Raw genomic sequence first — 13,970 nt, forward strand, 5'->3', positions numbered from 1 at the left:
TGCCAGGGGAGAAAAGATAAAAAGAAAAAAAAAAGCATAAACCATTATCATTGCACGAAGAATAGCAATACGAGTCCTTTCCAATTAGGTCTTGCGATACCCTCGCGCACAGATATTTTGACAATTATCCATGTTTAAACCGCACGAGATGTGCGAAGTCCTCAAGCTTTGACATTATGGATTCGAATCTTCGGTATTTCAATATCATAAAGATCTACTGAGCAAGATTACTTAAACAGGCTAAGTATTCGCGTGCAATTACTGTGGAATCCCTGTCAATGGCGTCAAACGATTCATTTGAGACCAGACTGGGATATTACCACATCCCCACACTCTGGGACAGTATAGAAATAATGATGTTCCGCATCGTGCTCGTCACAATTGGGCCTTTCGTTCTATTTTTTAAGGCGGAGAAGTTAGTCATGATCATCTGCAAGTCCTATGGCAGTGTGCTTGAGGAAGAGAAACAATAGTCATACTGTATCCCACGCTCCAGTCGGTAGCAAGTTGGGTCGAGTGAACATTTCTGTTAAAAACCTTGGATCAAATTATTTTAATAGAAGAAATACTATTTTGGAAATTAAGAACTAATTATATAATTTGATATCCTGCGCAAAAAGAAACAAAACAAACACAGAACATCACTGATAGTGCACAATAGGTAACCGAATCGTAAATATATATAACTGAACATTGACCGAGAGGTTTCCTTTCCCGCCACATGACCATCATCATTCATCGTTTCTATTCACGAGTAGAGAGGCCAATTTATTTCTTCTTGCTACCCAACCCCAACGCTTCCGTAATGGAGCCAAGTCCTAGACCCTGGAACAAGCGATCGATACCCAGTCCACCGAGTAGTCCGTGAACAAGGGGTCCGAGGCCCAGACCTTCGAGCAGTCTTCCAACCAGACCCAGTACACCGGTAAGAAGCAGTCCAACCGCCGCAATGATCTGGAAGAGCGGTTCGCTGAGCAGGGCCCAGAGAGGGTTCAGCTTCTTCTTGGCATGAGGCATATCGGCAATGCGCTTGCGGGCGTTGTCAATGGTCTTGACGACTGTCTCAGTGAGTTCTTTGAGGACGTCCGCGAGCTGGTATTCTTCAGGAGTGGCATCGCGCTGGGCAGCTCGTGCTTTGGCGGTTGCGGCGATGCGGCCATCCGGGTCAAGAGCGCGGATGGCTCCGTTGCATTCTTGAAGCATGCGGCCGCCTTCTTCGATCAGGGGCTTGACTTCCTGGACGAGCTTTTCTTCGTCGAGCTCTTCCTTTGGTGTGCGGTCGGCTTTCTCGATGTGCTGCAGATACAGGATTAGTATATCGTAGATATGGAAACATTAAAACGTAGAATAGAGCAAGCAACATACCTCTGTGATCATCTTACAGACAGGCTGGATCTGGGAGAGCGTTTGCTGGACAATGTTGGTCATCTTCTGTGCCAACTGCTTATCCTCTTCCGCTTTCTTCTGCTTCTCAAGCTCCTCTGGAGAAGGCCCTTCTTCTTCATCAGGCAGGTTTTCGATCAGAGTACATTCGCCGATCTTGTTGCCGTCGTTATCTACGACGTAGCCATTGTCATCAATCTCTTTGCCGATGAGGTTCTTCAGATTGCCCTCCGTCAACTTGCCGATGAGATTGCCGTCAGCATCACGGACCTCGCCTTCTTTGTTGACTTTGCGGCCAGACATAGGGTTGACGTTTCGCTTCTTCTCCTCAGGCTCCCAGCGCTCAGCTTTACCGATGCTGTTGCCGGATTTGTCCAGGATATCACCATCCTCGTCGACCTTGCGACCCTCGAGTTTCTTGCTGTCTCCCTGAGTGACACGGCCGACGATCTTGCTAGAGGCATCGGTGACCATGCCGTCCTTGCTGACGACTAGATTTTCGAAGCCGTAGAAAGGTCCTTCAGGTCTCTCCTGCTCGTCTCCTGGGATGAGCTCAGCCTTACCAATGACCTTGCCATCATCGCTCCAGATCTGACCTTGACCGTCGACTTTCTTGCCGGCAAGCTTCTTTGGGTCGCCGGAGGTGATACGGCCAAAGACGGTACCATGCTCATCAACCACGTTACCAGCCTTGTTGACCACCTTTCCAGCCAGGGCAGACAAGTTTTTTTCGGGAACTTCTTCCTCTGGGGGCTCGTAAGGCTCCACATGTCCCTTGACGTTACCGTGCTTGTCAACAATATCTCCGTCTTCGTCGACAGCGCGTCCGCGGAGCTTCTTGGGGTCTCCTTCCACGACCTTGCCCACAATGCTTCCCTCCTCATCTTCAACGAAGCCTTCTTTGTTCACCACAAGTCCCTCAAGTCCGGCGAAGGGACCCTCGGGATTGGTCTCTCGTTCATCCTCTGGGATGAGCTCAACACGTCCGATGACCTTCCCGGAGTCATTCCAAATTTGACCTTCTCCGTCGATTTTCTTACCGGCGAGTTCCTTCGGGTTCCCCTCGACAACGCGGGCAATAGGGACCTGATCGGGCCCAATGACATTACCAGCCTTGTTGGGAGTCAGACCATTAACAACTGACAGGTCGGGCTTTTCTGGCTCTGGCTCTTCAGGCTCCTCCCAACGCTCAGCGTGGCCGACAACGTTACCGCGCTTGTCGAGAACGTCGCCATCCTCGTCCACAGCTCGACCAACGAGCTTCTTTGCGTCACCGTCAACGAGCTTGCCAACGCGGTGTTCATTTTCATCTTCGACCCATCCGTTATCGACAATAATCAGGCCATCCAGACCTGCGAAAGGTGCCTCGTCCTCAGGCTCTTCCACGGGAATGGTCTTAGCTTTGCCAATTACATTTCCACGGTTGTCCCAGAACTGGGCCTTGTCATCGAGTTGGACTCCAAGCTTTGACAACTTTTTGGGATCGCCTTCGATGAGCTCTCCCACTGGAGTTCCATCTTCCCTGACAATCTTTCCTTGCTTGTTGCACTTCATACCTTCGAGGGAGGAGAGCGGAGGGAGCTCTTCTTCAGCCTCCTGATCAGCATCTTCTGCTTCCTGCTCTGCATCCTCGGTAGCCTCTTCTGTCTTTCTAGCGGCATCAGCCAGACCGACCTTTCCAACAATGTTGCCGTCGTCATCCACGACTAGGCCTCTCTGGTTGACAACTTTTCCGGCTGCCTCACTAGCATTGCCGCTCTCGAGGGTACCCATGACATTGCCTTCGTCATCCAAGACCTGGCCCTGATCATTGACCTCGCGCTCATCGAAGATGCTCAGGTCGGGGCCTGAAGGAGCATATGCAGTTGATTCATCAGCGGTCTGTTCAGCATCCTCTTTGGCTTCGTCCGCTTTGTCTCTGGCACCTTGGGCTTGATCATCAACGGTTTCCTTTGCTTCATCTGTCTTGTCCTCGACGGCTTTCTTCGCCTCTTGCCTAACGAGCTCGGCTCGGCCAATTGGGTCGCCATCCTCGTCCACAATATCCCCTTCGCCGTTTAGTGTGTAGCCCTCGAGGTCTTCCGGGTCACCTTCAACGAGCTTTGCGAGGACGTTGCCTTTACTATCTTTGATCACTCCTCCGGGAGAGACAGGCAGACCCTCTAGGTCGGCCAGACTAGGCAGAGAATCTTTGGCCTTCTCAGTCGTGTCCTTTGCCTGTTCAGGAACCTCCTTGGCCTTGTCAGAGACACGCTGAGCTGCCTCTGGCAGGACTTCGACGCGGCCAACGAGGTCTCCATCTTCATCGAGGATCTCCCCGTTGTCACCAATGACCTGCCCAACGAGGTCTTCTGGTTCTCCTTCGACGACGCGACCAAGCGGATTGCCGGCCTGGTCGAGAACCTTTCCACCTTCGCCGACCTCGAGACCTTTCAAAATTGATAGGTCTACGGGCACATTGTCACCCACGATATATTTGCCTTTCTTGGCAGTATCCTGGACCGTATCCTTAACACCGCCAGCGAGACTCTGTGCACTTGATGCTTTATTGGCAAGGCCCTTTGCCCGACCCAAGAAGGATCCGGAGCCTGAGCCCGATGCCTGCTGGTCTTCTTGTGGAACCTCGCGTTGTTCCTTCGGCTTAGGCTTTTGCTCCTCCTCAGACTCCTCCTCACTGACAGGTTCTGGCTCCGCTTCCTGCAAATCGCCCTCGTCCTGGTCCCCTTCGGACTCCTCTCCCTCTTCTTCTTCTCCGCCCTCATTGTCTTCCATCTCAATGCCCTGCTGTTGGGGCTGGTCTTCTTCCTCCTCGTTCTCATCCTCTTCCTCGGGTTCCTCTGGCTCCTCCTGGGGCGGCGGAGACTTTGGCACTCTTTGCTCGGATTGTCTGCCCTTCTTTCCTGACTTTGGGGTCTGCGGAGTAGCCTTGGGTGACTGCTCTGCCTTTTCCGTAGCCGGGCTTGCTTGCTCCTTTGCTTTCGAACCGACCTTGGGTGGAGTAGGCTTGGACGGGGTTCCTGGAGCCGGGCTACCTTTCGACGAAGATGTACCCTTCACACTCTTGGTTGGAGTAGAAGGGCCCTTCTGGGAGAGCTTGGGAGGTCGAGAAGTAGAAGCAGACATTTTGTCGATGACTATTCCAATTTTTGATGATAGTTCTGCAGGGCGTGCGGTCGGTAGATGAGCTCACGTAGATGCGAGCTCGTAGGGAATCAATCGTAAGAGTCGTAAACCGTAAGTAAAAGATAACAGATTAATTGACAGTGTTGCTGCTCGTGGTGCGTTTTAGATCAAGATCAATATATGAATACACAAGTTTGCTGTTCAGAGAATCGTAATGCAAACAGGATAATCGTTCCACATAGATGAAAGTGAAGAAATAATCATATACTTTGTCTGGTATCTGCGAAGGAAGAGCAAGAAATAGCATTCTTGAGAGTCCTTTATATTCTTCATAGTCATAAAGAATCCCAGATGCGATCGAGACTATACGTCATGACCAGCCAGCAAATATGGACAGTAAACATCACAGCCCTGTGACTATCATATCAGTGGGTAGCGTACCGAAGTTCTCCCTGCAGGGCCACACCAAGCGGTAGCAGATGTTGCGTAAGAAGAAGCAGGGGAGTCCTCGAAGATGCGGCCTCAGCATCGTTATCTTGAATGGTTGAGCAAATGAGATGCCAGGGGCCATAAGGCAGGACTGGTTGCTCCGCATGGTAGCCGGGGCCTCCCTGATCCATTACGCCTGGTATGTCGTCGATGGGCCTGCATGGGGGTGATCAAAGCTCTCTGGGTAGTCCACTGTATAGAGTATGCGATACTCAGAATAGGATGTTGGTCAATGCTTGAATTTGTCTCCGGTGCGTGGTGTGGGCTGCCCAGACATCGTGGATCATCATGGCGTCAAGGTTGCAGGATACGGGGTAGGTGTTTGTTTTTCTGGTAAGCCACTGAGCGGTCACGGTCCGTGGATAGGTACTGTACATGGTACAGTCCATGCCAGTGCCGTTCATACCCAGGCACATTTGCATGCAGACATATTGATGTTGAGATTAGAAAAATCGGAAAAAGTCGTCCGTGCTAGGAAATCATCAAAATGTAGCTAGTTTTCCTGGAATGATTCCATCATTATAGACCAGTGTATAGATTCAACGGCCAGGCCATCAGAACTTGTACACCAGCGCGGTCTATCAACCCAGAGCTGACTGGACTGTATGCCCGGGTGGAGCATCCGAATAAACGTGCTTGACAGGACCCTGGCAAGCGAGCTGTGGCGCAGAAGTCTAGACGGAATGAAATCATTGACTGGGATAAAAGATCTTGGAGACTTTCTTCGTAACCCCAGCAGGGCTAAACTGCTCAACTGTCGCGGGGCATTATCGGTGATATCATCGGCTTCCCGGCGCGCTCATAGCCGGTACTCATATCTGATGCTAGTGGCGTGGCAGATCAAGGTGATTGTTGCGACCCTTCTCCACATATGACCGTTGAAAAATTCTCCGGTGGAATTATGTACTGGATCCGCTAGTAGAGCGTATGAGTACCATACTCTATCCATAGTGTGTGACTAGTCCTGGACCAAGTACGTAGTAGATGTGCAACATCACACGCGGGGATAGATCTCGCATCCTGATAACAGCCCTAGGGGCCCCTCCTATGTAACTTTGTCTGTCTAGCTGCTCTCGAAAGCTGAAGTTAGTGGACTTCTAGGAGAGCCATTGTATTATAGTAGATAATAGTCGACATACCGTCTCCAAGACAAGATTATGCTGACGAGGATGAACGCGAAGCGATGAATTCTCTATCCACAGGATCTGTCTGGATATTTGACGTAATGCCACCTGGCGACCATAATGTCTGACAGGAAATTACCAACCAATGTTGTGGCGATTGAGACGGCACATCTTCCATGGGGAAGACCAGTGATAAGCGATAAACTGGGATGTGAGGAGGGTATGTCGCCTAGCGTTCGCTTCTCGATGGGGAGTTGAGCCTGTCGTGAGTTTGAGATCCAGCCACTGCCTGGTGGGGCTACCATAAGTACCTCCTACTCGGGAGTAGTATACGAGTATCAACGACTTCTCGCATAGTACATAGCATCCCCTTTCTACTCCAAGACCTTGTTTGAGTTCGAATTTAACTGCTGGGAATATATCGAATGAGACAGATAACAAACAAAAGATCATTGAGAAAGGAGGCAACTATACCGCACCATACAGCGTCTCCACCATCGTGCCTGAGTCTCTCACTCGATCCATGGTTCCTCTTGTGTCAGATTCGGATGCTGACTTGATGACAGCCGACGATCACAATATACAGGTTCTGAGACGTCATAAATGCAGTTGAAACTGCGAAGCAGACACCCAGTACGAATGTGTATGTAATATTCACATGGCTTTCTCGGCAACAGCAGCGATATATTATCAGCGTCTGGACTGAAAGCATATTTATTTTCGAGTCATAAGCGGAGAAGGAGAAAGAAATAAGAGAAGCGGCTAGCAAACTCTTCTACTATGTTATCATAATCAGCTAGAATGGCGTATAAACCTTCTCAATCACAGTTGCAGAGCTCTTTCCCACAAACGTCCATATATGAGCAGTAATCATTCCGAAACACATATTGATTTCGAATCCGTATCCGCGATCCCGTTGACCCGCAAGGCTTTTGCGTTCGGCATGATGCAGATTTCCTATTGTTCTCCATCTATATTATAGCATCTCTTTTCCGCTCGAACCGATGATAACTGTCTCTGGCGCATACTTCGCCCACATGATGAGAGCGATAAGAGAAACCCCGTGTAGGTGGCGGCGTTCATGGATTCGGAAAGCGCATTTGCGCAGTCAAAGTTTTTTGTGACTTCTTTTGCATGCATATTTCCCACGTTTGTTTGTCATGTTCTGATCTTTAAAAGACATCACCAGTCAATGCTGACCCGATTGCTCTTATAAGGGACTGTTATTGAATCAGAAATCTCACTGATATGTAATGGACATTATGTCTGTCAGTATAGCTACCCACTGGGTTGGTTTATGATGGATATAGATTATCCCCGTCGACAGCCCCGACGCACATCAGATCAGTTAATGGAGGGTCGATTAGACCTGCAAACTCTTCTAGGCCAATAATGAATGCAGTCCCAATCAATCCCCGCCATTTTAAGGCCCATATCCTGCACGTTATTGGCAGATAAGTTGGTATTCCAACGGTCGGATCTTCAGGGTCTTGCTGCCATGTTCCGAACCTAAGATATATTTAGACAACACGACTTGAAACATGTACAGATTTAAAAGGTAGCAAAACTAGCAGAATAGGTTAAAGCTAGAGGGGTATATAGATTAATAATATTTAATAGGGTTGATAAAGCTAGCAAATTAGTAGAGCAGATAAACTAAATAAAACCGATAGATTAGTAAAGTCAGTGAAGTAGTTATAACTACTAGGTAGGTATATATGACGCGAGAAGCGTAGAAAATGGTGTTTGTTTTAAATCGGGAAAGGGTCACCTGATTTTACCAAAACGTGCGACATTTGTAAGGAATGGATTAATAAGGAGGGGTGCGGAGAAGTCAGTAACTAGCATAAAAGGCAACGTCCAGGTAATTTGTAATTGATCGCCCCGCTAGGTAGCGCTCAGCGATACTTAGATCAATAGCTCTTGAACTCACAGTTGGGAGCTCAACCGAACGGTTCATTTTCCACGTATAACTACCTAATCCTTGCTATTAAATCCACCGCAATGGCTGCTAAGGCAATCGCGATTGTCGCTGGTGTCGGCTCCGGCACCGTAAGTTGTTTTATCCCGTTCTGTTTTTGAGCAATCTGCTGACCAATGCTGAAGGGAGCGTCCATTGCCAGGAAGTTTGCCAAGTCGTATCCAGTTGTGCTGCTTTCCAGGAACCCAACTAACTATCAGCCTATTGTTGAGGAGATCAATGCTGCTGGCGGCAAGGCGGTTGGATTCAGCACCGATCTAGCGGACCTCAAGAGCGTTCAGAGCACCTTCGACAAGATTGCAAAAGAGTTCCCCAGTGCTCTGCTTGCTGCTGCTATCTTTAACCCTGGTGGAGGCTTTGTACGCAAGCCATTCTTGGAGTTGACGGAAGAGGAATTTCTGTCCGGATTTGAGAGCCAAGGGTGAGATAATCAATGCCGTTCCGATACATAGCATGGATGATATTGTAGCTGATAAACTGTCTCTTCTCTGATAATAGAAAGGGCGCATTCAACTTTTCGCAGGCCACTCTTCCGTTGCTCCTCAAAGCTACGTCTCTGGAACACCCACCGTCGCTGATCTTCACTGGTGAGTCTTAACTGCGGACTGTTTGAAGAGGAGAGACTCATAGCTTCGAAAGGTGCTACCGCTAGTGTCCGAGGCTCTGCCAACTGTTCTGGATTTGCCAGTGGAAAGTTCGCGCTTCGAGCGCTTTCTCAGAGTCTAGCTCGAGAGTTCGGACCGCAAGGTGTCCATGTTAGCCACGTCATCGTGGACGGAGTCATTGATATTCCCAGGACCAAGTCCTGGAAGTTCGACCATCCCGATGCCAAGATTAGTCCGGATGCTGTAAGTGACTTTTTGCTGCTTATTATACCTATGGTATGACAAATGCTCACGTTCCTGTCTAGATCGCCGATTCATACTGGTTCTTGCACACCCAGCCCAGGACGACGTTCGCATTCGAAGTCGACTTGCGTCCTTACGTTGAAAAATGGTAAGAGAGCATGGAGAGAATGAAATTGGTCAGTTATACATCGAGGAAATGGACAACAAGTATGGAAATAATACTAGGTTAATATCCTATATAAGTCCTACAGGATAGGCCAACCCTTCTACTTTAGTGTCGATAACTACGTATGCCCATGGTCTCGTGATAGACGAAGCTTTGGCCGAAAAGCTTTACTATTATTGTTACTTCACCGTGGAATCACAGGAAATAAAGCTGTACAGAACTTTCGCTGCGCTAGACTGTATGTCAGACGAAACATCTTGGTTGTTCACTGAAATCAGTTCTAGGCTTCCTGAGCTGCATGCTGGGATGGTATTAGTACCCACAGGCGCAAATACCTTGAAGTAGATGACCGACGCAACTTTGAATATCCCTCAATCCCACCGTATTAGGTTTCCCGGCGTCCCCAGACCAGATGCTGTCTCCACGGACTCTATTTGGAAACATTATCTCCACTCTGTCATATATCCATTATGAATTCTCTGAACTATTCGACTGCAAAATAGAACTCCGCAGTTCGATCTTCCCGGACCCGATATTCATATTTTCCTCACTGATAGCCACATGGCGCTCAAGTTGAGTTCAAGCAAGCCTTAATATTGCTTCAGATCTACATATCCAGAATTTGTCTCTTTTCTCACTTTCCAAAGATTGTTTCTGAGTGAATTATACTTGACCTACTTTAGACTATTTTTTTCTGTGGATTCTTACACTGTCACGTCATGCTTCAGCCTTTCATACTCCTCATCTGCTTCACTTCCGAAGCGGCCAATACAAATCCTATGGCTTCAACTAAGAGGCTGCGGCTCGGCCAGATTTTCTTGCCATTGAACATATGACGAGACATACGATGCGAAAAGACCCAGAACAAATGACCAGTCCGTACATCTCACGGGTTGATCTCATTGGGAAGCTCTTACTTTATTTTGAAGACATTGTTGCCTGTTTCCGGTACAGGGAAAGGACGATGTTCTAATATTGGGAAGTTCCAACTTCTTTCGCACTCTGCCTCTTTCAAAAGGCTACGTCTGCATATTCCGAAGCTGAAGCCGAACATCCTCTCCGTTGGTTATGGGCCGTCACTGCTGAGACACAAGTTATCAGCATAACTGGGTCGTTGATCGCCTCACATTCGCCATTTGGATATCCTATCATCAACACTGCCTCTCCCTCAGGATGTCTTCAGACAACCTCCACCGTACCCAGACTGTATCTGACCTAGAGACTGGTACCTCCGAGGCAATCCGTCGCCATGCGTATAGGCATGTCTTAGCAGCGAAGTCGATCTCTCAGCGGATCTTGCACTTTGAACGGATAACGCCAGACCAGCTCAGCTGCATTGCAGAGGCTACTGGTGCCTTCTTCTATGTGTATGTACCCCAGGATGCATGCGATCTTTTCTGTTCGAATCGACCAGATGGAATCACGGCATCTCCCTCGGGTACCGGTAGTATTGCTAACATATCTTACGCAGCTTTCCAGGTCTCGCATCCATTACAACTTTCGTGCTCAATACTCAAAAAGAGCTTCGTGCTACTGCATACGGTAGCTTCTTTCAGATTTTCTTCGCATTTACCGTAGGCTCGTTTATCGCCCTGTTCGTCAGGATCTTGTCTTTGGGGCATATGTACCCTGCCATTACCATCGCTTCTGCAATGTGGTAAGGAGACTTTCGAAACCTACAACTGTATCTTTTCGTTACTGAACAGTCTTTAAGGCGGGATTTTCCTTGGAAGACAGTCCCACGGTGTAAGTTTATCGATCCACCACGACATGTTTCTCCAGCTGACTTTATTGGTTTTCAGACATTCTTTCCCAAATACTCGGAGCGACGGTTGCTGGGTTGCTGGTCGTGGTCATCTATTGGAACCAGATCCGAGCTTTAAAGGAAGCAATGCTAGCTGCAAATCAGCCCCTCGTATCTCCATTAGGACCTGCGGGCATCTTCCTTTCACTTCCAGGAACTTCCAGGAACTTCACAGCGATTTGGCTACCTGTTCATGTAGGTCCATGGACTATTAGATCCGTCAACAATGTCCACGCTGACTATAGAACAGGGTTGAATTCTTTGTTGACTCCCTCATTGTATGTGAAGGTTCCCTGTCTTCTTGGATATTGACTTGGGTCATCTGACACAGTGATAGGGTGTTCTTATCTGGACAGCAATTGAGGCTACCGTGATTGTCGGTATCACGTATGGAGCTATGGTATGGGGCTTTGCTCCGGCTACTACTGTCAAGGATTTTGCCAGATATATTGCGAGGAGTGTTGATCAACGTATTTTTGCGACACTGTTCCTTTGCGGGGGAACTTTCTCCTACCGCTTATACTTCTGGGTAGCGATTCTGGTGCATTTTCCAGTTGTGCTTTTTGCGGCTGCGACCTGGGAGTTGTTTCTGCGAGAGCGGTTTGAGAAAAAGTTACGTACAGGTACGAAGAAGATGGTCAGAGAAGACGAGCTCGGAGGGAGGACTAGCAGTGAGCATGTTGGATTTATCAGAACTGTCTCGTGAAGTACAAGAATTTCATGATGCGGTCTCCTCGGTGGCCGACTGTCTGTGAAAAGCCCCAAGATGATCCAATCAGACTGGACTTCGGACCCAGAAAGAATTGCAGTCAGTCGATGAAGATACCAAATGAGGAGCCACAAGTGTCATAATGAATACAGGATGTTGTTTCTTTTTATGTTTTGGATAGTTATTTCATAGTTGCTTAACGCCGGACGTTGTCTCCGATGACTAAGCGGTACGTCACCGGACAGCTCCAGGAACAGCTAGCTCGAGCTTCGGATTCCCCTCTGTGCAACGCAATTGCAATCTCAACTTGATACTTTATCATTAGAGAGCATACTCATCAACGGCTCTGTTTTCCAGAGGCAGTAGACTCGAGTCTCTGCTACTGGACACAATGGTCCTCGACGACGCCTCGCCGCAGGCGGATGGCTTCCAGAGCGACAATGCCTCTTCAGACCCTTTCAGTCGCTCAGTCGACCCGAATTCGCCCTTTGCAAAGTACTATCCACTACAAGTTCGACAAGATCTCATCTACCAACCCGGCCTCCTTGGCATGTACCTGACGTTCTTCGGAAGACGAAACTGGGAGCGTCGATTCTCTGAGGGGCTCATTGAGCGGATCGAAAATACGAAATTGGTTATACAGCGATACCCGACACAGCAGGAGTTGGATTGCTTTGTCGAATCGAGCAGTCGAGGCCTCTATCTGTCTCGGCTGGGTCTCCCGTTCGGTCTCGCCGCAGGAGTCGCACATACGTTGTATCAGTTTCGGGAGGTCAAGGCCAGTCCGCACCGACGAATCGATCTCAGGGCCATCACTGAATATTTCAGACTTCTCGCCAAGTCAGACCCTGCTTTCATGCGTCAATTCGCATTCGCCTCGGCAGTCAGACTGTTCGGGTGGTCTATTACGGGCTTGATATTTTCGTCTATCTATGCTTCTTACAAATCGACCTCGCAGATGCTGGTAGACCCACGACTGGAGCGACTACGAGAGGAAATCCGACAGCAGAAACCGGAGGATATTCAAAGGAGGAAAATTGAGCGGGTCACTGACCGTCACCAGCAGGCCCAACGGGCCCAACGGGCCAGAGAGGGAATGAAGCAGGGCGCCCTTGCAGAGAGCCAGGAACAGCAGAGCAGTGAGGGAGACTTGAGCGCGGACTCTCCGGGTAATAATACATACTACGGCACGGGAACGACGGATATCAGAGAGTCGATACCGACGCCATCTCAGCCGAATCGCCAAGTATACGGCGACCAAGCTACCACTAGCAGCAGCAATGGCAGCTCTGACTTCTTTGATGACGATAACGCCAGCCCCACGAACCCCGACTACCGAATGGATGACTCGTCCTCAAGCGGCGCTATTGGCGGCAGTACCTGGGAGCGCATCCGTCAGCAGAATATCTCGGGCAATGCAGAACAGCGACGACCGCAGCAGACCTACCGCTCCCCGCAACAACCGAACCAGACGTCATCTGATGCTTCCGATTCATATTCCTCAGAAGAGCGGAACCGCCAACGCGAACGAGAACTAGCCCAGCGAGAATTCGACCGCATGGTCGAAGCGGAACGCAAAGCCGGAGAAGATTCCCCCAACACAGGCAGCCAGAATCGCGGATGGGGAAGTTGGCGATAAAGCAAAAAGCACAGTCTTATTATTCTTTTCTTTTCTTTTCTGTTTTTTACCAGCAACTCTACTCTACTCTACACATGACATGACATGACATGACACAGAGAGAGAGAGCAGAGATAGGAGTTCCCCCCTTCGAATGGAATGAAATGAGTTGAATAACCCAGTCACCTACCTATTATTCTGCTTGAAAGAGAAAACAAAAAGGGAATGTGTACCCGCAGGTCCTTTCTTAAGCGAAAACTTTCCTTTTGAACTCTACTTTCATATTCTTTTTTTTTCGGGGGGGTTTTTTTTTTTTCTTTGCCCATATTCTTCCTATGTATGTACTTGACGGATCTCTGGGAACGGGGAGTTATTATAGAATTCTACTAAATCTGCTTTTCTTGGCTGGACAACTCTAGAGAAAAAAAAAAAAAAAAAAAAAAAAAAAAAAAAAAACATTAATGACGAGTAATGTAGATCTAAAGTAGATAAAAGGCTATAACGAATATACAGCCAGTGTGCTGTGTGCTGGACCATGCCAGCATTCACATGAGCCCCGTTTATGATAGGTGCTGAGATTCTGTAGCTAGCTCATTCAATTTTATCCCCATAGGTGGAAATAGCGTGGGGAAACCTCTGCCAGCCCATCGAGACAAGAAGTCTCAAGAGATGATCTATAGATAGATGGACTGTGTACCTTGAAATCACTACTTGGAGTTTAGATA

At 48.5% G+C, this 13,970-nt stretch overlaps 4 protein-coding genes across 4 annotated transcripts; 3 read left to right on the forward strand and 1 right to left on the reverse strand.

Moving 5' to 3' along the window:
* Nucleotides 1-531: 531 nt before the first annotated feature.
* On the reverse strand, nt 532-4,856 carry C8Q69DRAFT_47030 (LEA domain protein). The gene is made up of 2 exons (XM_028630825.1): nt 1,366-4,856; nt 532-1,296 (listed from the first exon to the last, which is right to left on the reverse strand). Exons 1-2 carry the CDS (start codon nt 4,504-4,506, stop codon nt 769-771), a joined length of 3,669 nt encoding a protein of 1,222 aa, XP_028489725.1. The 5' UTR covers nt 4,507-4,856; the 3' UTR covers nt 532-768.
* Nucleotides 4,857-8,123: 3,267 nt separating this feature from the next.
* On the forward strand, nt 8,124-9,100 carry C8Q69DRAFT_503580 (oxidoreductase; the record flags this gene model as incomplete). The annotated part of the gene is made up of 5 exons (XM_028632502.1): nt 8,124-8,171; nt 8,226-8,521; nt 8,599-8,687; nt 8,740-8,948; nt 9,011-9,100. The coding sequence occupies 5 exons, from the start codon at nt 8,124-8,126 to the stop codon at nt 9,098-9,100; spliced, it is 732 nt and encodes a 243-aa protein (XP_028489726.1).
* Nucleotides 9,101-10,287: 1,187 nt separating this feature from the next.
* C8Q69DRAFT_512882 (putative aquaporin transporter) lies at nt 10,288-11,919 on the forward strand (the record flags this gene model as incomplete). Its single annotated transcript, XM_028633302.1, has 5 exons — nt 10,288-10,481; nt 10,586-10,771; nt 10,829-10,860; nt 10,917-11,113; nt 11,256-11,919. The coding sequence occupies 5 exons, from the start codon at nt 10,288-10,290 to the stop codon at nt 11,622-11,624; spliced, it is 978 nt and encodes a 325-aa protein (XP_028489727.1). The 3' UTR covers nt 11,625-11,919.
* A 7-nt stretch (nt 11,920-11,926) lies between these two features.
* C8Q69DRAFT_453614 (hypothetical protein) lies at nt 11,927-13,657 on the forward strand. The gene has a single exon (XM_028629638.1). The coding sequence runs from the start codon at nt 12,019-12,021 to the stop codon at nt 13,264-13,266; it is 1,248 nt and encodes a 415-aa protein (XP_028489728.1). The 5' UTR covers nt 11,927-12,018; the 3' UTR covers nt 13,267-13,657.
* The last annotated feature ends 313 nt before the right edge of the window (nt 13,658-13,970 follow it).

This window comes from Paecilomyces variotii (assembly GCF_004022145.1).
Source record: "Paecilomyces variotii strain CBS 101075 chromosome Unknown C8Q69scaffold_1, whole genome shotgun sequence".
NCBI lineage: Eukaryota > Fungi > Ascomycota > Eurotiomycetes > Eurotiales > Thermoascaceae > Paecilomyces > Paecilomyces variotii.